Source organism: Denticeps clupeoides, chromosome 9, assembly GCF_900700375.1.
Source record: "Denticeps clupeoides chromosome 9, fDenClu1.1, whole genome shotgun sequence".
NCBI classification, from domain to species: Eukaryota; Metazoa; Chordata; class Actinopteri; order Clupeiformes; family Denticipitidae; genus Denticeps; species Denticeps clupeoides.
The window spans coordinates 15,955,185-15,982,540 of record NC_041715.1 but is presented as its reverse complement, the minus strand read 5'-3'; the positions used below and the strand labels follow the sequence as shown (position 1 = coordinate 15,982,540).

Sequence of the window (27,356 nt, the reverse complement as noted above, 5' to 3'; positions counted from 1 at the left end):
GAACCACTGACACTTTTACCCCAACATTGTTACTTTTCTGTACTCAAAACATTCAAGTACGTATTGAATTTTTTGCAATGCTAGTAATGCTAATTATTGTACTAAACTGTTTTGATGTGTAAATCGGTAGCTTTCTGAGTTCCAATAGTTGTAGAGCTCATACTTGTAGTTGACCTCCAGCGGCCATGCCCCTTTCTTAAGGTATCAGCTACAACTGAGAGAGCAATACAGAGAGATGGATGGCCTGCCATCACTAGACTCTGATTCAGCACCAGAGAAGAACAATCTGCCTTGCAATCAGCCTTGATCCTCTTGGTCTTCACCAGAAACCTCTCTTGCTTTTGTAGCATTGTAGCAATAAACAGCGCTGTGCAAAGTGATGAAAGGTCATCTTCCCAACAGTAACTATAGACAACCAACTCTCCTTCTCCACTCACATCACCAATCTTTCCCGCTCATTCAGATTCCTTCTCTACAATATCAGACAATATCACGCCCTTATCTGTCAACATAGGCCACCCGGATACTTCTTCATGACTGGATTACTGTAAGTCCCTTCTAGCAGATCTACCCCTGAGTCCGGCCATCCGACCTCTACAACTAATACAGAATGCAGCAGCACGTCTAGTTTTCAACTCCACTGGCTTCCAGTATCTGCACGCATTAGATTCAAAATACTGATGCTGGCCTACAAAGCCAAACATGGAGTAGCACTATCCTACCTCACAGCCCTTATTACACCTCGCACTGCACCTCGTATACTCCGAGCCTCCAGTACTGCTCGCCTGGTCCCTCCATCTCTGAAGGTAAAAGGAAGACATTCATCTAGACTCTTCTCCGTCTTGGCCCCTCGGTGGTGGAATGAACTTCCACTTGAGGTCAGAACAGCTCAGTCACTGAGTATTTTCAAACGGCAGCTCATGACCTTCCTCTTTAACATGAAAGCATGTTGTAAGTTGCTCTGGATCAGGGGGTCAAATGTAAACTGTAAACTGGTTCAGAAAGTGGGAAATGCACAATTTAAACACAAAAGTGTCAGTTATTTGTGTTGGGTTTGTCTAATGGGTGGATGATCTCTTACAAGCAAAACTCTACAGATGGACAACAACATTGTATTGCTGCTCAGAGAACAGCAGGATGATACCAAAAATTATTTAAATTCTGCAATATACGCGTTGGGTAAATCGTTATTTGATGTTTTTTTTGTTACGTTGCTTGCAGTTTTGACCAACAGTGGTTATCTGGTTTAAACTGGTTTCTGAGACTTTTGCACAGTTCCATTCTGTACCGACTAGCATAACCTACCAAGATGCATTTATATTACTGCAGCTTTACCAGATGGCGTTAGTCACAGATAAAGAAAATTTCAGCAATGCCTCCCTGTTAAATATGACCTGAATTAGCTCAGTTCGGAGAGTGTTAGACTCAAGTTTTAAAAGTCCCCGGTTCATGGGTGGCTGACTAAGGTGATGGGTTAAATGCAGAGCTGTAGTGCTAGCTTTTAGCAGAGCTAAAGTTATTGTTGTAGTGACAATAACTTTAAATGTAAAATTGGGTGTAAAAACACTTCATTCACGCATCGCATGGATGAATGAATGAAAAAAGCCCAACAAAGTAGTAAGTGGTGTTTTTTTTTTTTCTTTGGTGGGGGGGCGGACAGATGTGGACGTTGCCACAGCAACAGCCTCCGGCGCATCTCCCTCTTCTTGGATACACGTCCCCCATTGGCCGGGAAACAGGGAGGCGTCACCTCGCCGCCGGTACGGAAGCCGGGAGGAGGAGGGCGGCTGGTCGTCTCCGCCCGAGACTATGGCGGCCGGGAGCGCGTCGCGGTGCGGCTGAGGAGACGGGAGACGTGTCCCGCTGGTCCGCAGACTCCTGGTTAACACGGAGGAAGCAAAGTGGGGGGGAGGGGGGAGGGAAGGAAATTAATTATAATTCTTATAATAAAAATTCCATTCGGAGAGTCTCGCCGCGGCAACTCTCGCTTTCTCGTGATGCCTCACTGAGTTGAGATCTTTTTTGTAGAATCTCGCCGGTACCGGGGGTCCGGCGGTCGCCGCGATGACTGCCTTCGTGCTCCGGCCGCGGCCACCGGAACGGGAATTTTAAAAAGAACCGTAGCAGTAGATTAGATCGTTTGAATCTTTTTCCTTCATTGTCCAATGTGGGGCTGCGCTTTGAGCGATGCGCGAGTATAAAGTGGTGGTCCTCGGTAGCGGCGGGGTCGGGAAGTCCGCGCTCACCGTGCAGTTCGTCACCGGGACGTTTATTGAGAAGTACGACCCCACCATCGAGGACTTCTACCGCAAGGAGATCGAGGTGGACTCGTCGCCCTCCGTGCTGGAGATCCTGGACACGGCCGGCACGGAGCAGTTCGCCTCCATGCGGGACCTGTACATCAAGAACGGCCAGGGCTTCATCCTGGTCTACAGCCTGGTCAACCAGCAGAGCTTCCAGGACATCAAGCCCATGCGAGACCAGATCATCAGAGTGAAAAGGTGGGGACGGTGAGGCCTTTTCCAATCTCTCTCTGTGTCTGTGCGCATGGAAAAATGCCTTGTCCGCCCAACCAGGCATGCATGGACCATCTGATCTGCAGTTCAGTGCATGTCTCCTGCGTAATGCACCCGAGGTGGCCATGCAGGAAACGCTTAACGTGAAGCCGTGGCAGGTAGGTGGTAATGAAGCACCTAACCCAACCTGGACAATCCTCAAACCTGCTGTTGTCCAGATTTAGGACCACGCTGCAGGTGATGCAGGTTCGGCGTCTCCGTTCTGAGCTGTGTAGTAACTGTGTAGTAACTGTGTAGTAACTGTTTAGCGCAGCTGGCGCTTCTCATACTGCTTGATCTGGAACTCGATGGGGTCGATTAATTACGCCAAGGTCGCGGGTTCGACCCCTGTACAGGCCACATTTCATTTGTGGCAGTGGTGGCCCAGCAGGCAAGGAAGCAGACTCATAATCAAAGGGTTGCGGGTTCAAATCCCGAACCACCAAGGTGCCACAGAGGTCCCCTTGATCAAGGCACCGTTCCCACACACTGGTCCCCGGGCTTCTTTCATGGCTGCCCACTGCACACTTGTGTTCGGTGTATATTGTACAGTAGCGGGCAAGGAAGCAGACTCGTAATCAGAAGGTTCGAATCCTGAGCCGCCATGGTCCCACTGAGGTGCCACTGAGCCAAGCACCGTCCCCACACACTGCTCCCCGGGCGCCTGTCATGGCTGCCCACTGTTCACCAAGGGTGATGGTTAAAAGGTTAAAAGGACACATTTCACTGTGATGGTTAAATTGTTAAAAGGACACATTTCACTGTGTCACCATGTGCTGTGCTGCAGTGTCTCACAATGACAATCACTTCATGGTAAAACGTGGTAAACAAATGCAGGAGTTGTCATTTACCCATCTTTGCAATTTCATTGATTGTTTGCTTTGCGCCTACTGTGCTGGTGGTGCTCTGGCCAGAGGGCTGGTCCTTCCCTGCGCGCCTGAAAGACCTGCGGGACGCTCGCTGGGCTTTCTGACTGTCATCTGCTGTGCTTTTTAACTTCTGCACCACACGTCGCCGTCGGTGGATGACCCCGCTGCCAACCTGTCCATCAACATGGGAGGGTGGCTGCTCTCCCCTCCCACGCCCATTGCAGGGCGTGGGCTTTCGCTTGTTCGGTAGCCGACCTGCTCGCCGTGCTGCGGCCCCGAGAGAGAGAGGAGGAGCAACTTCTGGCGGCTCACCTCGGAATAGGGCTAAAGCGGTAGGGGCTCGGGGTGTCTAAATTTGGGAGAGCGCGCCGTAAGGCCGGTTCCTGCGGCGGTTAGGCAAAGTTTTTAATTAAAAGAGCACATGCTTGGAAAGAGCACAGTAGGACAGCACAAACAGGGACGGGCTGCGGAGCGTTTTTTTTTACAGGCGCTGCGGTGCATGCGTGCTGCAAAGATGCAAGGGGCTTCTTCACGACTTCAACCATCCCATGAATAAGGGCTGTGGACAAAGCTTAATATGGAGCATAACATTAGGACATTATTTTAATCCAGGCTAAGATGCAGGGGATGATTTAATGGGACTATTTATCCCTGAAGGTCAAAGTGTTAGTTGTGCGTGGATCTGCTTTTCTCCCCCATTTCGGCATCCATTTTATTCGCCATACAGTTTTTGAGACAGTGTACTTTGCTAAGCTCAATAACAACATTAACAAATATTAACACATAGATATGAATGAAGTCCAAATACCTCGCCTGGCCCACTAACGCTGCAGCACGCTGCAGTTTTTCTAGTTGATATATCAGAGGTGACAGCTTTTTTTTTTTTTAACCATTCAACTTCAAGTTCTGGTTCTCTTACCGGTTGTTTACTGTCTCGGGCGTCTGCATGCCGGCCTCACACATGCTCACCTCAGGCGTCTGTGTACGCCTACGCTGGATTTGCTTAGCCTCTGGAATGCTTCCGCTCCCGGGTGCCTGTTTTACTTGGGCCCACTGCAGTTTAACTGGCCCTTGTTATTTGGAGAGGCGTTAAATGGAGGCACTAAGGAAGGGACGGAGGCGGTTAACTCGCCCAACAAATTCCTCTTTTCCATGTGAAGGGCCCTCAGGCCCGTCGCATTAGCAACTAACTGAAAGAGGTTATACAAATAGCGTTGGCACAAGCCTGCCAGCAGCGTGCCATCGCTGCTTTAATGGAGCCGTTCAGTTTTTACGCTGAAAAACAGAAGAACGTGTAGAACTGGCCAGTCACCTCTGAGGTGCCCTTTGCGTGTTTTGCGCTGCCTTTGTAGACTCTTAACAGGGGAAAAAAGATTACTTACCCAATGGAAACCATTGTGACCATGCCGGTCCATGATTTCCCAGAAGCGGCTATAGAAACAGTATGCACTGTAGCCAGGGGAGGCGCTGTGTTCTGTGTTGGATCAGTTTACAGCGGTCCAGGTTTTTCACTTCATATCTCAGGAGGCGTCTGAGAAGATCTCAAGGGGAAGCAGACGGTTTTACAGTATTAATACTTTTCAGCTACAGCTCTTCAGATTCATCATTGGTTGTATTGTCACAGCTGGCTTTCTATGTAAAGAGCCCAACCACACACCATCACCACTGCCGGAGCGCAGTTTACAAGTATATATAGCACGGCTTTAGTCTCTACACCCCTGACTCTACCCTCCCTTAAGTGTAGAAAAGAATCTCTCTGTGGAGGTATAACAGCACCACAATTCACAATGCCGGTACAAGCAGCCTTTACACCATAGAAGTGATTGGAATTCAGTGATTTGGAGAGTAAATTGTATATATTTCATAGATTTAATAGCTGTCATGGCGTTTGGTCACGTTTGCGTAGGTTTTGACAGAAATGAGGAGGTAAGTGTGCATGAGAGCTATTACACTTCAGGCTTCTCTCATTTTAAACTTTTATTTACTAAAACAGCTACATTTCATGTTTACACTTCAAGTGCACAACAAGAACGGTCGGAAGTCGTTGGCGTAGCGGGTAAGGAAGCGGACCCATAATCGTAAGGTTGCAGGTTCAAATCCACGCAGCGGGTCATGGCTGCCCACTGCTTGCCAAGGATGATGGTTAAAAGCAGAGGACACATTTTGTTGTGTCACCGTGTGCTGTGCTGCAGTGTTTCAATTTGTTTTTATTTGTTTATATATTTAAATCCTGAGGATGGCGAACAGACCCCACGTAGCGCTGTAATCGGGCCTAAAAAGTTGGGCCCAACCCAACGGAGTTTGACCCGACCCAACAAGTTGAGCTTTTTGAAATCCTGTCTATGAGTGCTAGACCTAAGCTGGGCATACACCGTCGTTTCCTGGTCGTTTTCTGTCGTGGTGTAAAGACCAAGCTCAAACTGAATTAAACCGGAATTAATCCTCAGTGTTAACCAGGAGTCTGCGGGCCAGCGGGACACGTCTCCCGTCTCCTCCTCCTCCCGGCTTCCGTACCGGCGGCGAGGTGACGCCTCCCTGTTTCCCGGCCAATGGGGGACGTGTATCCTATTTATTTATCTTTAGAAAGTGTTGTTCCAGTTATGATAAGTAGGTGAGACCACGTTGCATTGTACATTGTCATAATGATATATCAATGATATTTTAGGTGACAGCAGCACATAAAAAAACACAATTCCGTTCTGTAAAGCCCTGGTTTATATACAAAAGTGTATTAATTAATATGAAATGGAAACAAAATGATACAAAACTAAATTAAATTGTGCCTTAATGCAGGCTCCAAAATAATATTAATTTATTTTAAATGCATGTAGTAATTTATTTCTAATTAAATAAGATGTGTATAACAAGCTTTCAAGATTTTGGTGTTTCTGGCTCTGCCGAGAATTTACTCCACCCCCTGAGACGAACTCATTTACATGAACCTCCCTCCACCTTCCTACCTCCATCTGTTTTCACCTACCAGAAAGAGGTGAAAAACGTTCAAGACACATTTTGCTATATGTGCTATATTATTTATTGAAAGTCACATGCAATTCTAACAGAGACGGTTTGGCTGCAGTTACCATGTGCCACTCAATGTAGATCAGGTTTCATCACTGTATATAGCCTGATATATCAACTCCACTCTCATTTCTTTCATATGCCACCTACATCTGCACATCTGTGGTATCCTGTGTTCTGCCCTGCGGCCTGTGGATTCAGCTTCTGGTCGCCTTACGCCCACCAGAATGGCCGAACGCCCAGGTCAGGGTTACCAGCACGTCACGCTCACTTCGGTGGCCCTGTCATGGCATGTTAGAGTCTGATGTTGGCATCGCTGGCTGTTATTAACAGAGGTGGTGGCCGCAGATGATTAATTCACGTCACCACTGCCTCTCTGCCTGCCAGCGCTCATCTGTGCTTATCTGCCTCCGACAGCAGGATGCAGGACACACATAAAAATACTGTCACATGAGTAGCCATGAAACACCACTGAAAGCTGCCATGTTTTTCACGTTTTTCTTTTCTGTATGTAACCTCAACCTGCTTCTGCCATCAATTTCTGTAATGGAAGCTGGAATTGAGTTTCCGCTCTTTGTGTATGTATCTTCCTGTGCATTACCCACAATTAAATTTACATTCAAGGCATTTATCAGGCGCCCTTATCCAAAGCGACTTACAATCAGTAGTTACAGGGACAATCCCCCTGGAGACACTCATGGGAGTAAGTGATATTTGAACCTGGTGTTGCCCACTAGGCTACTACCACCCCTTCCACCCCACCCCATGGATTTGCCAGTTCTGGTACATTCATGGTGTATTTCTGCTCAACACTCTCTCTCTCTCTCTCTCTCTCTCTATATATATATATATATACACACACACACACACACACACACACACAGGGAGTGCAGAATTATTAGGCAAGTTGTATTTTTGAGGAATAATTTTATTATTGAACAACAACCATGTTCTTAATGAACCCAAAAAAACTCATTAATATCAAAGCTGAATGTTTTTGGAAGTAGTTTTTAGTTTGTTTTTATTTTTAGCTATTTTAGGGGGATATCTGTGTGTGCAGGTGACTATTACTGTGCATAATTATTAGGCAATTTAACAAAAAACAAATATATACCCATTTCAATTATTTATTTTTACCAGTGAAACCAATAAAACATCTCCACATTCACAATTAAATTTCTGACATTTAAAAACAAAACAAAAACAAATCAGCGACCAATATAGCCACCTTTCTTTGCAAGGACACTCAAAAGCCTGCCATCCATGGATTCTGTCAGTGTTTTGATCTGTTCACCATCAACATTGCGTGCAGCAGCAACCACAGCCTCCCAGACACTGTTCAGAGAGGTGTACTGTTTTCCCTCCTTGTAAATCTCACATTTGATGATGGACCACAGGTTCTCAATGGGGTTCAGATCAGGTGAACAAGGAGGCCATGTCATTAGTTTTTCTTCTTTTATACCCTTTCTTGCCAGCCACGCTGTGGAGTACTTGGACGTGTGTGATGGAGCATTGTCCTGCATGAAAATCATATTTTTCTTGAAGGATGCAGACTTCTTCCTGTACCACTGCTTGAAGGTGTTTTCCAGAAACTGGCAGTAGGACTGGGAGTTGAGCTTGACTCCATCCTCAACCCGAAAAGGCCCCACAAGCTCATCTTTGATGATACCAGCCCAAACCAGTACTCCACCTCCACCTTGCTGGCGTCTGAGTCGGACTGGAGCTCTCTGCCCTTTACCAATCCAGCCACGGGCCCATCCTCACTCTCATTTCATCAGTCCATAAAACCTTAGAAAAATCAGTCTTGAGATATTTCTTGGCCCAGTCTTGACGTTTCAGCTTGTGTGTCTCGTTCAGTGGTGGTCGTCTTTCAGCCTTTCTTACCATGGCCATGTCTCTGAGTATTGCACATCTTGTGCTTTTGGGCACTCCAGTGATGTTGCAGCTCTGAAATATGGCCAAACTGGTGGCAATTGGCATCTTGGCAGCTGCACGCTTGACTTTTCTCAGTTCATGGGCAGTTATTTTGCACCTTGGTTTTTCCACACACTTCTTGCGACCCTGTTGACTATTTTGAATGAAACGCTTGATTGTTCGATGATCACGCTTCAGAAGCTTGGCAAGTTTAAGAGTGCTGCATCCCTCTGCAAGATATCTCACTATTTTTGACTTTTCTGAGCCTGTCAAGTCCTTCTTTTGACCCATTTTGCCAAAGGAAAGGAAGTTGCCTAATTATGCACACCAGATATAGGGTGTTGATGTCATTTGACCACACCCCTTCTCATTACAGAGATGCACATCACCTAATATGCTTAATTGGTAGTAGGCTTTCGAGCCTATACAGCTTGGTGTAAGACAACATGCATGAAGAGGATGATGTGGACAAAATACTCATTTGCCTAATAATTCTGCACTCCCTGTATATATATATATAAAATATATATATGTATATATATGGTAATAGATTTCCGCTTGCTAATTAGCAAGTCCTCTGTATGTGTGAGTTTGAGAAGAATTCTCACTCCATTTTGTCAGTTAATAAATACAGTATTACTGTGTCCATGGGTGGTGACAGGTGTCCTTAATTTTGTACATTTTGGGGGCATAAATGAGCCTCACCACAGCAGTGACACTTCAACTCTGATCCATGGATCCATGTCATGGGCGGAAAAGGGAATCGCTTAAATTCAGACAGCAACAGGTGAATACCTGAAACCCCCAAAAGTCGCCACCGTGTCAATCCATGTCAGTGTATATAATGGATCTACGTACAATTCTTAAGATTTTGAGGTCACTATTTTCAAACTGGAACGAACTGCTTGCTAATTAGGGGCAGTGGTGGCCTAGCGGTTAAGTAGGCGGCCCCGTAATCAGAAGGTTACCGGTTCGAATCCCGATCCGTCAAGGTGCCACTGAAGTGCCAATGAGCAAAGCACTGTCCCCACACACTGCTCCCCGGGCGCCTGTCATGGCTGCCCACTGCTCACTCAGGGTGATGGGTTAAATGCAGAGGACAAATTTCACTGTGTGCATCGTGTGCTGTGCTGTTGCTGTGTATCACAAGTGACAATCACTTCACTTTTTTAAAATTATATGCATTGTGAAGGAGAGAAGACACAACCATGGTGGTGTTATAGAAAGAGCCAGATAATGCACTTTACATTTATTCTATCTTCACACACGCGTCCTGAGAGCTCTTGAATCCACGGACCTGACAAAAGAAAATCTAAGGCCTCAGAACCGCCCGAAGTAGAAATTTATGCTGGGTAAACTATGAGGTTTTGTGTGAAATGAGAGTGTATGTCTAACCTGAACCGCGGCACTGGTAATGAAAACTGTAGATCAGCCGAGTATCTGTGGAGCAGATCTGGGCGAGGCTCTGTCAAATAATTACCCAGGCAAGTCTGGGGTGTCATGCGGTTCGGCTGCAGCAGTACAGAGAGTGGTAATCTGAATGATTTAACGCGATGCTTGACAAAGCTTCTTAATATTTGAAGAGATACTTTCTTTGCCAAAGCGACAGTCATACAAAGACATGCTATTAGAATAATGTGAGAGAGGAATATTAGTGTCTTCTAGTTGTCATTGAATGCCCAAGCTACATCCACATTCCATCCTTTTTGCATAATTTGTGCTTGTATTCGATTCTGAAAGATGCCTTTCATTGAAATAAGCAGGACTGTTGAGGCTATTCTAAGCAGGGAGTTTATTTATGAGGCCTTTTGGGTCTAGGGAGATTTAGGTATGCTGCGAATATCAAAGCCTCCACAGGAAGCGGAACAGAGAAGGGTGTGTGTGTTTCGCTGGCTACCCTGGATATTGTGGAGGGAGGACCAGTTATGGAGATTCATGTCGTATATCAGCTGTTGTCTGTTTTCAGCATCAGACAGTGGGGTCGCTTTTACCACTGGACATACTTTTTCACTGGACAACAAGGCAGCCATGACAGCAGTGAGCCTCCTTAGGGTATTTTTTCGAAAGGGGGATGATTTTCCATTGTCAAATTATGCACTGCAAAAGTTTATTAAATTTTTAGAAAAACGTAATTGTCTTTTATTTAAAGAAGACATTCCACGAATGGTGAAACAAAAAATGTATATGCAACATTATATTTTTATTAATATTGAATATGATAAACAGAATAACTGGAAATGCTGCAGGCTGTACTAGTGTTACGGCGTGACTAGCTAGAGATACTGTCTCCAGCCTCCCCTTACCTATATCAGTTGATGTATCATACATAATATATAAGCTGTGTCTGAGAGAGCTGCTTTTTTTGCCGTGAGAGCACTTCAGTGCAGGCAACCAGCCCTGCTGCAGGCAGTATGAGTGTGTGTGTGTGTGTGTCTGTGTCTGTGTCTGAAAGCGCTTGTATGGGTGGGTGGTTGGATGTGTTTGCGCTGACAGGTCCTGTTCAGCACTGTAAAAAAGTGAAGGAGGGGTGAAAGCTCTTTGATGAATTCGGGTGGGCTTGTTTTATTTATTCATTATTTATTTTAGTGTTCTCAATTGATAAAAAAATATATATTAGTTTTTAAGACTAAAGCTTGCTATAATGCATATTTAAAACTATGACAGAGACCAGTGTGGGAAAGAGGTTCAGATGAGTAGTGACAGGAAGATGACATGATAATAATATTCCGTTCCAATTCACTCGGTACAACGCGAGAAATATTGGAAATATATACACACCCTGCCCAGCAGAACCAAACCAGAGGAAAGATGGGGCCACTAAGAGTTCCCTGATGTGGCAGTATGCACTGTAGTTGATGAGGAAACTGCAACCAGGAAATAAAAACAGATTTCTGCCCACCCCGCTGAGATGTACATTAATATATCATATTGGAGCTTGTGGCATGAATAGCCAAATGTTTCAAATCCAGTGTTTTTTACTCTTATATGATCCATACTCTGTGTATTTATTAAATCAACTTGCATGTATATTCTGGAAAAAATATTGTATGAGGATTTTATTGCAGATTTTGTGTGTGTACATTTTTGGCCACAAATGGCCAAGGGAGTATTTGACACTACACAAAAAAACTAATGAAATCAAATTAATGTAGTTTTCGACCTTTGACATTTCCAAGACACTAATTGCCACCAATGCCTCATCCCCCTTCTTTTACATGGAAAATAATTAGTTTTTAATTGTTTTTAAATAATAATCAGTAATTCAAATAATTAAACTAGCACATAAAGGATTAAAATCCTGAAAATGGTTTAATGTTTGATTATTTTGAAAAGGGCCCAAGTTTATTAAGTGATTCATGAAAAAATATAGATGCGTGAGAATTTTATGGCACATTTTGTGTTTGTACATTTTTGTACACAAAGGGAATGAAAGGATGAGAAAAAAATCTGTCAGTACATAAAAAATAGTAATGCAGTCAAATCAATTTTGTTACTGACAAAAGATTCTCCCCTACTATTTATTATGTGGAAAACAATTAATATTGTTATTAATAATCAGTCATTCAAATGATTAACCTGACTTTTATAGTGTTAAAATCATGAAGATTATTGAACTTTGATAATTGAAAAGGTTTCAAGTTGTCATGTCTCAGAGTGCGATGTGGAAGAAAGCCCTTGGGTGATACCGGTGACCGATACCACGGTCTGAGAAATGTCTGTTTGAGAGGCGTGTAAGGGGTTAATCACAGGCGCCGAGTGCCCGCCCCCTGGCCCCGCCCCCAGCTCAGAGCGGGGAGATGGTCAAGGCGAGACATGTCAGCCACGTGGAACTATTTCAAAGTGAATGAAGATGACAAAACAATTTGCGTGCTGTGAAAATAGCACTGGCAAATAACACGAGTGCATTGCATTGAGTGACCAGCCACTCTCGGAGGTAGAACATGTGGGATTCCTGCGTCTCCTCCATGTTCTGGAGTCCAGATATGATGTCCCAACTATACGACTCCACAGCCTGCTGCAAGCCTTGTAGTTATTTGGACCAGCAGCGTTAGTCCCGTGTCGCTAATTAGCCTAAACTCCCAGTGGAGAGACGAGAGTTTCACGCCGAAAACAATTCCGCGGCTCGCACACCAGCCAGGCTATAGTGCATGTGTTTGAGCAAATTCTCCAGACATGCTTTTCATTTTAAATAAATGTTCTTAATTCCAAACTAGTCCCTTGTTTTGTTGTTAAATTATTTGACTGAAGCTGTTACCTGTTAATTTAAATAATGTTTCTATTAAGTACTCGGTATCGGCGAGTACTGAAATGCAAGTACTCGTACTCGTTCTCCAAAAAAGTGGTAACGGTGCATCCCTACCTTTAGCCAGTATTCTCCACGTTAAGATGATATGCGAGATGTATGAATTGGTCCTTGTTTATGGGTGTTAAAATTGTGCGCACTGTGAAAGTGGGGGCCTTTGTTTTGAACTTTAAAGTGAAGTGATTGTCACATGTGATACACAGCAGCTCAGCACACGGTGCACACAGTGAAATTCGTCCTCTGCATTCATCCCATCACCCTGAGTGAGCAGTGGGCAGCAATGACAGGCGCCCGGGGAGCAGTGTGTGGGGACGGTGCTTTACGGATCGGGATTCGAACCGGCAACCTTCTGATTACGGGGCCACTTCCTTAATCGCTAGGCCACCACTGCACCACTGGTTAACTCATCATCTTACTGAGTAGTGGGCAGCCATGACAGGCCTTCTGATTATGGGTCCACTTCCTTACCCCTTAATGGCCAAGCTAAGGATGTTAGCACAGTTTTTGTCATCAGGAGGGAAGTAGGATTCAAGGATTCAGTGTTTATTGTCATGTCTACAGAAGAAATTACATTTCTCTACAATTAAATTCTTTCTTTGCTGTCCACACACAAATGCCAAGTGTGCAAATGAGCTTAGTGGGCAGTAGAGTCCTGATGATCTTCTCCGCAGTTATCATCACTCTCTGCAGGTGTTTTCAGTCTGCAGCAGTAGTGTTGCCATACCAAGCGGTGATGCAGTTGGTCTCCACAATGCAGCTGTAGAAGCTGCTGAGGATCCTCAGGAAGTACAGCCGCTGTTGAGCCTTCTTGACCAGCTGACGTGGACCCCAAATATTTAAACCTGCTCACCCTCTCCACTTCCAGGTTATGGATATACAGTGGCTGATGAGACCTCCTCTTCTTCCTCATGTCCACTATCCTTTGTCTTATTCGTGTTGAGGGAGACGTGTCATCACACCATGATACCAGGTCTCTCCCGTAAGCCGGTTTGTCCCTTCCAGTGATGCGACCGATCATTGCCATGTCATTCGCAAACTTTAGGATGATGTTGTCTTTGTGGGAGGCGCCACAGTCGATGGTGAACACGGTGTAGAGGAAGGGGCTGAGGACACAACCCTGTGGAACGCCAGTATTTGTGGTGATGCTGGCTGAAGTCCTGTTACCGATGATGAGAGACTGAGACCTGCCAGTCAAAAAGTCCAGGAGCCGATCTCAGAGAGTGAGGTGCAGGCTGAGGGCATTCAGTTTGTGGGGGATGACTGTGTTTAATCAACAAAGAGTATCCTGATGAAAGAGTCTTTGTTTTCCAAGTGGAAGAGGGAACAGTGAAGGTCAGAAGCGATAGCTTCTGATGGGAGCCTGTTGGGCCGATGGACATACTGCAGGGCATCCAGAGTGTCTGGGATGTTGCTCTTGATGTAGGCCGGTACCACTCTCTCAAAATACTTTGCAATGGTTGGAGTGAGTGCTACTGGTCTGTAGTCGTTCATGCAGGTGCCTGGGCTTTTCTTGGGGAGGGGGACAATGGCTGTGGTCTTGAAGCACGTGGGAACGGTGCTCTGGTTAAAGTTGGAGGTGAGAATGTCAGCCAGTTTGTCCAGGGTCAGCCTTGCAGGGGTTGACCCTCCTCAGTGCTTTCTGTACTTGGTCTTGGTGTTGGACGGGTGATCTGGGGGTCCGGAATGACAAACAGATGGACAATGTGGCCTTTTTGGTTGAATTCACTTCACATCTGAATGAACTGAACTTGAGGCTACAGGGCAAGGACAATTCAATTTGTTACCTGATGACAGCTGTCCGCTCCTTTCAGAGGGAAGTTGTTCAAGAAGACTTGAAGGGAGACTGCACACACTTTCCAGCAATGCAGGAACAGGTTCATGGACTGTGAGATATTGTTTCTTTTGTTGACTTTATTGATAACCAACAATTTTGACAGCTTGAGCTTTGGCCTAGTGGTTAAGAAAGCGGCCCTATAATTAGAAGGTTGCCGGTTCGAATCCAGATCCACCAATGGGTTACTGAGGTGCCACTGAGCAAAGCACCGTCCCCACACACTGCTCCCTGGGCGACTGTCATGGCTGGCCACTGCTCACCAAGGGTTATTGTTAAAAGCAGAGGACACATTTTGTGTGCTGTGCTGCAGTGTATAGCCCAAAATCACATACAGTATGTCTCAATGGGCTTTGACAGGCCCTACAGTTGACACCCCACACACAAGGACATCTTTCTGCGCACAAGGAAAAACTAAAAGAAAAACTGGGAGAGAAATATATATATATATATATATATATATGTGTGTGTGTGTGTGTGTGTGTGTGTGTGTGCGTCTAGTGTCAGGGAGCTGATGTTATTAGTTCATTTAAAGATCCCTGAAGCTTTAGCTATTATGGTATTGGTGGCTGTGGTGATCCGCTGCTACATGTGCATCCACGTGTCTCCATTTGAGAGTTGTGTAAATACACAAAATGCTATGTATTTTCATTTAAATCAAGGGTATGTGTAGAGAATGTGTGGCCAATGTAAAATTCCCCGGGAACACGCATGTCTGTGGCAGCCATCATCATCCACCTCCTGGGATTGCAGGTTTCCCCCCTCTGTTATCACAGCTATTTTTAGAGGCTGTCCTCTGTTTGGTGCCAGATAATGCGTTGCTAGTTCATGCAGCTCTCTCCTGAAGCACCTGGCATCGGCCTGTGACTGTTGAGCTCCTGTGCCAGTGTGGCCACAGAGGGTGGGGAGCTGTCGAGCTCATTAATCTCCAGAAATCATTTCATCGGAGCTAATCCGCTAAAGACGCCCCGGGCTGCACTGACGTAGGTTTACAGGAATGTATGGGTCTGGTTGAAGGTAGTCTGTAATCAGTGGAGGCACAACAGCTTGATGGTACCTTGCCTCCCCATGGGTTGGGCGGGGGATTCTAGTGACAGCCTTCAGCACCGCACATCAGTGTGGCCCAGGAGGGCTCCCAGCAGGTCTCAGCCTAGGCACTGCCACACGAGCTGGAGCAGGCCCTCCTTCTTCAACATCACCACTGTAATTAGGGTGGGTTTTTTTTAAAGCAGCATAAAGGGAGTGTAACAGTTGGGTGCGTGCCTTTACTGGAGCCACAAATTCCTGCAAAAATCGTTCACTTTACTGAAAACAGACATTTTTCAGCTGCTGTTTCAGTAAATGTGTGCAAACATTTTTCTATATTAGCTCATTATTTTTAAGAATCTTTTTGTACATTGGCCAAATGTGCCAAACACAACCACGTTGTTTAAAGCCTATAGTGAACAAGCAGATGGCAAAAGTGGCAATAGCAGGTAGAAATCTTCAGAGAAGCCCAGACCAAGGGAACCCACCCCCCTCAGGTCAGAAACGGATGTCCCTGACTTCCTTATGTCAAGTTGTAGGGTTGTGCAAACCAGTCCATCAATCCAGAATTGCCATGATATATTCCTGTTTAAGTGGGACATGTCAAGATGGCGGTGAAGAACCATTAAAGCCATAATCAAACAAACAAATAAATAAATAATCCCTAGTAATAGCACACTAGCTGAGTGACGGTAGTTGTCCTTATGTAGCACAGAACTTGCAGGTTCAACACGAGGCATCTTTATATAAACAGGAAATCGTGGTGTACACGCTCAGCTAATCAGTGAAGCCAAGACAAGGAAGTGATCACAGGGGTTCAAAGTTCACGAGGAGGGAGAGCTGGTCACGAGGGCATTGCCATGTACCCAGGTCAACTGGCTGGATTGCCCATGGGCATTATGAGCATACTTCATTATTCATGCACTAATCATTTACACAGTAACTTTGATACCTGCATGGTGATTACAGGACAAAGAATAATCATTACATAGCAAGAACCTCAGTGAAAACAGCTCAGTGAAAGTCTGTCCCCACTGATATTAACTTTGTGGCCTCCTCATTATTAAACTAAAAAGTTATAGATCTTATAAATCATGCCCACTGATTCTGTCAATTATGCTGACAGTGTATGTTAAGCTTTAGTGCTGTATAGGACGCTATGGGGATTTGTCCCATGTTTAAGGTCAAAGATGTCCTCAGGATTTACAAGAATAAACAGATAAGAGGAAAATGAAGCTCATGTCTGTGAGTGTGATGTATGGTCTGTCTCGTTCGTCTGGTTTGTCTGGACCTGCGGCTCAGTGCACAACGTCCTTGTTTTTGTGTTGTGAGCTATTTTAAATTTGCACACGGTGAATCCCCGAAGCTTTGCGATCTCGTCTTTCTGTGTACTTGTGAGATGACACTTTGACTTTGACTAACGGGTGCAGGTTTAAATACTTGAGAATGAGGAAGTAGTGTGCATGAGAGCTGTCGATCATCAGGCTTTTTTATAAACTGTTTGTAACATCATCATTAAAGATTATATCCAACCTAAAGAGTAGTTTTTCTTCTTTGACATATATATATCTACAATCAGTACTTGTTTTATTTATTTGTGCAAATCCTGAGAATGTCTGTTACCTTTCACTCGCAAGTGTCACTGTTCTTGAAGTTAGTGTCCTGAGGTTTTAAAGCCTGTCACTGTATTGAAGCTAGATGTTTGAGCATCAGCTTTTTTTGTGCATCAGCTACAAAGATTTGTGGATACTGAGAACAGAATAAAAAAAAAAGGTCCTTTGAGAACTGAAGGAGCTCAGGCACATTTATAGAAGGTCCTTGAAGCAAGAATCACTTTTTTTTTTCATCCACTATCAGCACATTCTGTTACTCCCACACAGTGTCTGTTAGGTCAATCAGACATTTACCTCTGCTTTCCTCTTCAACAATACTGAAAGGGCCAACCATTGAAATTATATTTTATGTCAAGAGGTGCTTGAGTGATTCTGCCAGTAATGTGAAAAGAAGGATTAGTTTGCTCCTGTTTTGTTCTCTGACCAGTATGAGAATGCTTCATTCTAAAGTAGACAAAAGGCAATATATACATTATCCAGATCTGTCCAGTACAGTCCAGTCATCCACAAAAACCCATAACCATGTATTTTTTAGATCCAACAAGGTCCTTCTAGGCTTGAAATTTCAACCTTGATACTAAGGATGGTGCTTGATATTTTCAATAATACATTTATTTAAATAAATAGACAATATTTTAAAAATATGTCAAATGCCAGAACACCATATAATACACAATGAAATTAATGAATAAATAAATTTGATAACTTGATAACGAACTAAAAAAATTTCTCTGTTTCACCTCCTCAGCGTTTCCGCATCTCTCGCGAGAATTAAAACAAATCACCTGACGACGATGGCTGTGAACTGCAAATAAACATTTGATGAAAATTAACATTTTATGGAAAATTTACATACAAATTATGTAATACTTTATTACACTCTATTTTTACCTAAACAAATGTGCAAGCAGCGAATCATATGGAATCATATGGTTTTATAGACCGGTACCCAACATTTTCTTACCAAGCTTGTTGTCTCTCTTGTAAACATTGGGTCCTCCAGGTAGCCGGGAGAGGGGCTGCCCACTGCAATGCCTGTTGAAAATTGCTGTAGTTTCACAGCGAATTCTGTTAACCGGCAGATGCAAAACTGGAATTTATGTCATCTTTCTCTTGCACACCAACCACCTGCATGTCCCCTCTTACCACATCCTACTATACCTTCCACTTTTCCTCCCGCCTGGTAGCTCCATCCTCAGCATCCTTAGTGTCCAAACCAACACAATCTCGCCTCTCAGACTTTGTCTCAGAAGCCTTCAACCCTAACTGTTCCTCTAATGCAGTTCTCCACCCACTCCACCCTGCCTGCACACTCCTCTTCACCTCTCTTTCACACCTCCGATTGCTCTGAACTGCTGAAGCCACGTATCTGCTCCTTCACCACCTCTACTCATTGAAAACTGACCGTCCCTCTGTGCTCCCTCTCATTCACACACTGCCCTACTGACCTTCATTCCTCTCCTCTCTAGATCATATCTCCATTTCTCCATCCAGCCACTTGGGATGCGCAATCCAGTATACTTCCTCGTGCTGGTCCCAAGGTCGGGTAATGGGGAGGGTTATGTCCGGAAGGTCGTTCGGTGTGAATTTTTTTCCAAATCAATTATGCAGACAACCAAACAGTTTTACAAACCCTTGTGATCACAAATGATTATTTACATTAAAGTTACATTTATTATTTATTCGAGTTGGTGATTAAATCATCACTTACACATCATAACATGAGTAAAGCATTACAAATAGCATAGTGCCCTATAAACCCATTTCAACCCAGTCAGTAGGTAATTATGTCAAGGTGACTCCTTGAAGTCTGACTTATCTATGAATCCTCACAGACATTTCTATGATTAGAAACCACATAGGCCTCATTAAATGAGTGAATAATAACACTACTGTAATGCAGGAGAAATGCTATACATCATTGGCGTGTAAAATTCGCATCTTGATTTTTACTTATTTGGACATCAGTTCTATATTAATCATTATATCAAAACATCAGTTCTACCAGACCCATAGGTGCTAACAGCAAGTATTCTTCAAATCTACCATCAGTCACATATTCAAATGAAGAGCTGACGTTCACAACCTGTGGTGCTATCTCACGTGCTGCATTATATAACTAGTTCCAAAGAAGGAATGATAAGGGCAGAATGCAACACGTTATTTTCCAGCATTCATGCACATAGCAGCATTTCCCCCTTAACAGCAACGCTCCACGAACATGGCAACAAGCTGAAAGCACACAGGATTACGTCCTCCCTGCTCCCCCCTTGGGGATTCTGTTCTCCGTTGCCTACTTCCTGTTGACGCAACCTTTTGAAGTTATACGCTGATCTCCGGCCCATGATGACAGCTCTTTAAAGCGCCTTTTATTTGAGAAGACTTGAACAATCTGTTGCCTTTTTATTATTTTTTCATTTTTTCTCTATAGCAACTAAGGCTGGGCGATACATTTGGTGTTAGTATATAGATTTTATATCACCATTATGTGTTGTCTCAAGGCTATTATTACATTAACATTAAATGAAATGTAAATTGAATGGAACAAACCAATAAAATTGCATGCCAATGAATAATAATAAATGTAGTGACATCACATTACAAGCATATCATTTATTGACCGCCTGTCATATTTCAGGTTGATCTGTAATCATGACTGCTCTCTTCTTTTTCAGGTATGAGAAGGTGCCAGTGATATTAGTTGGAAACAAAGTGGACCTGGAGAGCGAGCGGGAGGTTTCGTCCAGTGAGGGTCAGTCGCTGGCCGAAGAGTGGGGCTGTCCTTTCATGGAGACCTCGGCCAAAAGCAAAACCATGGTGGACGAACTGTTTGCCGAGATTGTACGGCAGATGGACTACGCTGCTCAACCGGACAAAGATGACCCCTGTTGCTCTTCTTGCAATATACAATAGCCTAGGTTATTCCAGGAGTCCTTCAGCAAACTGCTGTGGACGTTGTCCTTTCTGGTGCATAAAAACAAAACCTCTGATAAAGTAATTAATTGAAATGGTTGTTATGTTTCTGTTGAGGGGAAACGTCAGTTTGTCACTGTAAGAACTCCAGCCAGACAGCAGGAAGGAGACATCGCCTTATGTCATGCTGTTTTCTACTTCTGGGCAGGATAAGTGGACAGCCTTCATGCATTTTATTTGATTTGATTGATAAATATGACCTGGCAATATGTCATTCAGCCACACGTTCTTGTCTTTTTTCATGACATCCGTTTTTTTTTTCTGCAGATTTCACTCAAGCCTTCTTTACGTCACTTACATATTTCATCAGATATTTACTGCACAGGCCCAGTAGAAGAGCTTGCCCCCTGCCACCATCCAATTCTTCTACTCACTGATGAGTAATTGATTTGTCTACCAGGTTCTCTGTGCATACCTCTAGCTTAGAGGACATTTGTATTCATCATTGATGGAACCAAAGAGGCGTCTTGAAAACACCTCGTATTTTCCTTCCTTTTCATTTTGTTCTGAGAAATAGGTAAAAAAAAAAAAAAAAACAGCAACAAATAGAAGTCTGTTTTTTTTCATAGCCATATTTTGGCTTCACTGCTATTTTCTCTTGTTTGGAGATATTAAAAGCATACAGGTTTCTTTCATGTTCACTTTAAGCGTTTGGAATCTCTCAAACCACAATGCTTGATGTTCTACTGCACCTGCTGTTAGTGGAACAAGTACCCATTTTCCAACAGATTTCTCTTTGAGGCTGATTTCAGAATCAAGGGATTTTTTGTATAAGGTGCCATGAGTCATTTTTCTCTTAACTGGGTATCCAAGATACTTTGAGGTGCTAAGAACCCTCACTCATCCTTATGTATTCAGAGTATTCATATTGATAGTAAAAATAGTCATGATGACAGTAATAAAAATGCTAATTAACAGTAATGTACATATTTTGTATGGAAACCAGAAACACGGACCCGACACTTGTGTCAAATGCATGGTGAGTGAACAAGAAACAAAGGGGGACTTGATAATATGAATTCGTAGGCAGCGGAAACATGCAAGTCAAAACACTCACGGACACTCACACATCTGGAACAGTACCGAGTTTGCAACGTGCATCGACGTCACCAAACGGAGAGCGTGGATCCCTGTAACCATTTTCATTTCAGTTTTTTTATTAGACTGTCTACTTTCTCTCTCTCTCAATTCCTTCCTGAATGAACGGTGACGCTGTTTCATTTGGCACCTAAATACAATAAAGTGCATTGGACACAACTCTGCAGGTGTTAATGAGGGTTCTCTTGTGCCACTGCTTCGTAGACGAGTTTGACCTACTTTTCTGCGGCTTTGTTTCTTCAAGCGTTCGATTCGATGCCTGGCACTGTGAATTTTTCAGTGCTGCTTAATTTTGCATAGCAAACTAAAGGCAGCTGCAGAAATTCCTTCTGTATACGACTAAGGCCGTTGCATGCCTCGCTGCTTGGAAAACCGAGATGTATGATTGGAGAGAAGAACATGGCCGGATTTATGCTCAGAGGCCTGTGAAACTGGAGTAATGGCACCAGTGCAGCTGTAGATGACTCCAGTCACGGATAGTGATATTGCCAATTAGTATCCCAGCCTCCAACGGCCGGGGGGGATGGTGCTGAATGCGACTCAACCGCGTTGTTACTCTCACTGCTGACAGCGGAGCAAATAATAAAACATCTGACCTAACGCTGCAGGGCGCCAAACAACAGGGAACTATTCAAAGAATTTCGCTGTCACAAAATCACTAGAAATGTGCCAGACCTGTGATGTGCTCCTGTCAACTCAGTAGTTTTTGTATATATGCCTGGAGCATATTTTCTTTGGCAATAAACCACTGCACAAGCAAAGCTTGTCCATTTAGGGTTCAGACACCAAAAAGCCCACTAAAGGAATGTCAAAAGGAATATATTGCAGTCTTGTGATTGGTCACCTTGTATAATCTAATATTCACTAAATCATGTAGTTTGGAACAACTGACACATTGAGGCCTATTTTTGAATCTTTATACTTGACATAGCAGATGGGCTTGTTTGTTAGTGTAAGGTCAGTTACATCATCAGGATTTACATAAACTCCATAAATAAATTGCATAAAAGAAATAAGTTATCTGTATCTTACTGTAGAAAAACAATGTTGCTGTATAATTATTTCTATCACTATGCATCCTTCCACATAATTTTGTAGGATTTGACCATCATATGAGATTCTTTCAGTCCAAAAATACACCAAATCACACACAAAAATCTGATAAGTATTTAAATGCCACAACTATTTGTGACAAGCAATTTCTCTCAAAACACCAAATACGAAACCGCCCAATCTGGCAACACTGGGCTCCCTCCCGCACTGTTTACTGCCAACTTCCGTCCTCATAATAAAACTTCACCTCATAAAACACATTCTCTGTTGCAGTCATCTCAGGACTACGTCCACCACCAGACCAAAGACAGATTATCAGAAGTCTAGGGTTAGGGTTAGGGTTAAATGATGAATCAAATATATACACCATTGTGTTTAGATATAAGATTGCATCAGATGTTCAGCTTTATTGGTTCACAGTTGTCTCAAATTGTACATTTGAGGGTGTTTATTAGCATATTAGCATTCAGGTAGCCCAGGATAAAGTGAATGGACTCAGAAATGTGGTAAAACTAAAGTAAATGACAAATAAATCATTTCTCAGTGTTGATTAATTCCTGCTAATGTTTTTTTTATTATGGTATAATTTAGCCAGTGTGTTCATAATATGCTAGCAACATCCAGATTGTAAAAAGTCTTACTTGTCTCCACAAGCTAATCTATTCTTAGCAAATGTCCTCATTCTGAAATTTGCGTGATCCTCGGTGAATCCAGTCTACGCTTGTGCCCATTTCCATGCTGAGTTCAATCTGTGGTGTTCCTGGTGGAGCCGCTCCAAGACCCTCTGCCCACTCAAACGTTGTAGTCACAAGGCTTTCCTCAGGTCCCTGGAAATAACCAAATTAGGCCAATAAACACGTCAGAGTACATGAGTATTTTTAGGGAACAGAGGTGTGTTGTTGGTAGGGTAATTCCAGTTTGTAGGGGCTGTAGGGGTTTGTAGGATGAGCTCCCTTTGGTGAGCTGAGACAATGCTTAAAATCTTTCCTGTCATTGGAGTTCATCTATTTCAGGGTTGCTCCAATTTAAAACAAATCGCTCCCGAAGAGTTTCAGTTCTGACGTATTGGATTGAAAGATCCCCTGTGGATGGGCCTTCTCTAGCTCCTCACAGTTGAGATTTTTTCATGGATCGTCCCCATTCACACGTGGACTGAAAGATTGGAAACTGCTCCTCAGGAGAAATACTTGTTAATAGACCCTACAGTCACGCTGTGAATTGTCCTGGGCGTCCCCTATGAGGCCCCTGTCAACAGCTAATGCCCACCCTGTTTAAAAAAGAATCAGCGTGTGATACACTGCAAAGAAATGAGTGGACAGAGGACTTTCAAAGAAGACACTACATAGCGAATGCATGCAGGAGGTTCATCAAAGAGCTCCAGAAGAGCCAGACCACTGAGCTCTAAATGCCCAATTCATGTATTAGTGATGAGCTGACTCATGGTTTGCCTGCATGCTACTGACAGGAGAATGGGTTTGCAGGACTTTTGTGACACACAGTGGAGTACTTGTTCCAGCTGAAAAACCCATCTCTGTTAAAGGAGAGTGTGTGTGGAGGGGGCGGGGGTCAGTCACGACATCCCCTTCCTGCTCCTGACTCGCTGAGGTAACCGCCGTGTGTGCAACCACTGCCGGTAGGGACAGTTTCCCTGTCCCCTAAAAATATTTCCACAATGAAAGGAAGGGACAGGGCTGTCACTGATCACGGTGCAGAGTGCTGCAGCTGTGAATTTGTTATTTTTGTTCTGTAAGATCATGGAAAAGCAAACATAAAGAGGACGTCTTTGATAACTTTCTGTAAAAATGGGTTCAGTGCTCAAAGCTTACAGTTGTCTTTTGGGTTGGACGAAATGGATAATGAAATGACCAGATGTGAAAGTTATAATCCTGAATTCCACATTTAATATGATTTTTTCCTTAAGAAAGGGATTACACACAAACACACACATACGCTTACTAGAACACAACATAAAAATGCTCCCTCTTGTTTTCCAGGAGGAATTCTGCTGCACTTTTAGAACCTACCCACCCTGTCTCCCTCCCTCCATCCCTGCCTTCCCCTCTCAGAAGAGTGTTGTGTGGTATGGGGCAAGTCATGGAAAACACTGTGTGGGTCTATCATGAGGCCTCATGAGTAGGTGTCATGGCAACCAGATGGCAACACATGAGTTGTCAATTTCACAGTCTAATTTGCAGATGTTGCAATGGATGGAGCATGCAGGGAATGACCGGTATGAGCATCATGGATGAGTGTTTTTCATACACTTATTACATTTACATTCATGTAATAAATGTACTTCCCCACAATGGTAGTAGATGGGATTTGAACCTGGGTCTTCTGGTTTATATGTGAGTGTGTTACCCACTAGGCTACTACCACACTTTTTGACAATGATGATGGATTGTCCATTAATTCTTTGGATCTTTAAACTAGTCGTTGCTCCTATATGTTTGAAAGAATAACATTTCCTGTCCCTCAACATTTCTTAGTAATTGTGCTGTGCTGTGGTCACGAAATATTGTGCTCTAATGGGACCCTCTGCAGGCCAAATGTGGAAGTTCAATTTCCTTCAACTAGATTATTGCCAACCTTTATGTGTCTCAAAGCGTATGTGATGTCATTGACTGATATATATTTTTTTGTTCTGATGTTGTTGACAAAGCCTGGTTTCCTTTAACAGGGAGTGCAAGACTGCTGCTCTGCTTGAATGACTGAGAAGATTCTGAATATTTCAGCAGGGGGTAATAACTGGCTTGACAGGGAGAATGAGTGAGCAAGAGAGAAACAAAGAGACTATATCAGCCCTAATGCATTTTATGGGTTTTCTGAAAAAATAAAATTATATCCTGCCGGTGTGATCAGCTGAACACCCCTCCCAGCAATATTTCAGGAAAGTCTGTGTTGTTGTGGTGCTTTGTGTGGTGCAGTGAGAGACAGAGGCAGAACAATAAAGATAATTTGTCGGACTGGAATTGGCTGTAAGGTTTGAAGACCACCATATATTCCATATATCGTCACTATTTGTTTTAGCAAACAATCAAAGGGCCTTTTTGTACACCTTTTATATAACCACAAGTTTGCTCAAAGAATAAAAGTCACTCCCCTGTAGCGGCTGATATCCTGTTTGGGCTCCACTATTGTCATGCATCTCAGTGAAACCTGAACAAACAACCCAGCATCCTGCAGGCCTGCGACAGCAGCCTTCAGAGAGCGTTCAGCTACAGTGCTAAATCAGATCTTCTGAAGGTAGAGTTGGAAAAGTACAGATTTTTTTTATATGTTAGTAAGTATTTTACTTTACTTAAATTCTACTCAAGTAAAAGTACCCATCTAAAAATCTACTTGAGTAAAAGTAAAAAAAAAGTGCTTAATTTAAATTTGAAGTTACTTAATAAATTTTAAAGTTACTTAATATAACTTGAAGTGAAAACAAACTACTCATAAATCAAATCCAGCACTAGTTTTATTTTCCAACTTTTAGGCAAAATAATGTACAAACTATGTTCAGACAACCCCCCCTCCAAAAAAAAAAAAATTAAGCACAGTTGGCCACAAAAGTGGCAAATTGTATGGTCTGAATTGTATAGTCCAACTTAAAACATAAAAAAAAGAGAAAATATGAACTAAAATCTGTTCCGTCTGAGGTGTGAGGGGAAGAACGATGGACACAGAAGGGATGCAGGAACAAATGAATAGTGTATATTTACAGGGAAAAAAACAAAGCAAATCAATCAATTAAAGGAAATAATCTACCACACCATGCATTCCCCTGGGAGCTGCAGTGTTCTGAAGGGATTTGCATGCAGCAGTCTGCTCAATACCCTCTCCCCTGTCCAACGTAGTGGAGAATGAGCAGAAACGTCCCAGATCATTGGCAACCGATCAGTCCCCAGAACACTTCCTCTTGGTTATGAAGTGATCCTGTATGGTAAAAATCAGAGACAACAAACCAATATGATGACTAGAGGTGTGAACCTCCACTGGTCTCACGATTCGATTCAATTACAATTATCAGTGCCTCGATATCGATGCATCGCGATGCATCCCAGACATTTTCTACATGGTCACACGATGTTAAGGTCTCGTTCGCCTGTGTGGACGCTATGATTTGCTCCAGAGCAGAAAAACTTGTTACGTCCGCACTCACCTTGTAACAGTTGGATATACTGGTAGTTCTCCTTTAAATGCACACGGCACTATGTTGTGGGCGGAGTTAATCGTCTTCCCCGGTCCTGATGCAGATCGACATCTCCACCAATGTCACGTCCATGCGGGCATGACGCGGCGGGTGTACGGAGAGGAGGACGAGGAGTGACGAGGAACGAAGAATGAAGGACGCTTTCACCTGACATCACGGAACAGGGGTTTAATGGTGAATCACAGGACAGGGGAGACATCCGAGACGTAGACACTGGTGAACACGGAACATAACTTTAAAGACCTGACGGCGAACAGAAACGAACAGGGCAGCTTTATACAATTAATACAAGTGAAAACGATTAGGGAACATTACACAGGATTATATCATTTTGAATTACATAAAAGCAGTAATATTTGGTACGTGTAATGTCCAAATTATTCTGACACCTTAGTTCCAAATTGTATTCATTACAGAATATATATTTTTTTAATTCAACTGAATGCTGACCGGACAAAAAATATGCGTGTTTTTGTAAATCCCGGTAAGATAATATTGTTGTCTTGTAGATCTCTGAACACTCAGAGAAAGATCAGCTTTTCCTCCATTCCCGCTTCGTGTGTCTGTTTCGAAGTGGCGTAAAGAAGACACCCCCGCTTGGATTCCATTGGTCGCCCGCAAAAATACGTCATGATCGCCATGCCACGCAGCATAAAACTCTGACATGGAACGGCACTGTATTCTGTAGAACAGGCCGCCACAGTCACTACCTGCACTACTTTTTAACGAGATTCACCAACAGAAAATCACCAAGCAACATCATTATGATAATCGATTATGCTCTGCACTGCATCGATGCAATATCGTCCATGTCAGCATCGCGATGCATCAATTATACGATTAATTTCAACACCCCTAATGACAACACATGAAAAATGAGCAACACTTCAGGATACGTGTGG

The 27,356-nt window shown here is 43.5% G+C and overlaps 1 protein-coding gene across 2 annotated transcripts; it reads left to right on the top strand.

Annotated features, from left to right (window-relative positions):
* The first annotated feature begins 1,856 nt into the window (after nt 1-1,856).
* rap2aa (RAP2A, member of RAS oncogene family a) lies at nt 1,857-21,361 on the top strand. Of its 2 annotated transcripts, none has more exons than XM_028991305.1 (2): nt 1,857-2,501; nt 19,808-21,361. In XM_028991305.1, the coding sequence occupies exons 1-2, from the start codon at nt 2,188-2,190 to the stop codon at nt 20,043-20,045; spliced, it is 552 nt and encodes a 183-aa protein (XP_028847138.1). In that variant the 5' UTR covers nt 1,857-2,187; the 3' UTR covers nt 20,046-21,361. The 2 variants fall into 2 exon arrangements, with proteins under 2 accessions (XP_028847138.1, XP_028847137.1); XM_028991304.1 differs by having other exon boundaries at nt 1,857-2,510.
* Nucleotides 21,362-27,356: the final 5,995 nt, after the last annotated feature.

Excerpts from the sequence above, each read along its gene's own strand:
- rap2aa (XM_028991304.1), top strand. The coding sequence starts at position 2,188 with ATGCGCGAGTATAAAGTGGTGGTCCTCGGTAGCGGCGGGGTCGGGAAG. Across the intron at positions 2,511-19,807 it reads AGAGTGAAAAGGTGGGGACG|GTATGAGAAGGTGCCAGTGA; the intron begins GTGAGGCCTTTT and ends CTTCTTTTTCAG.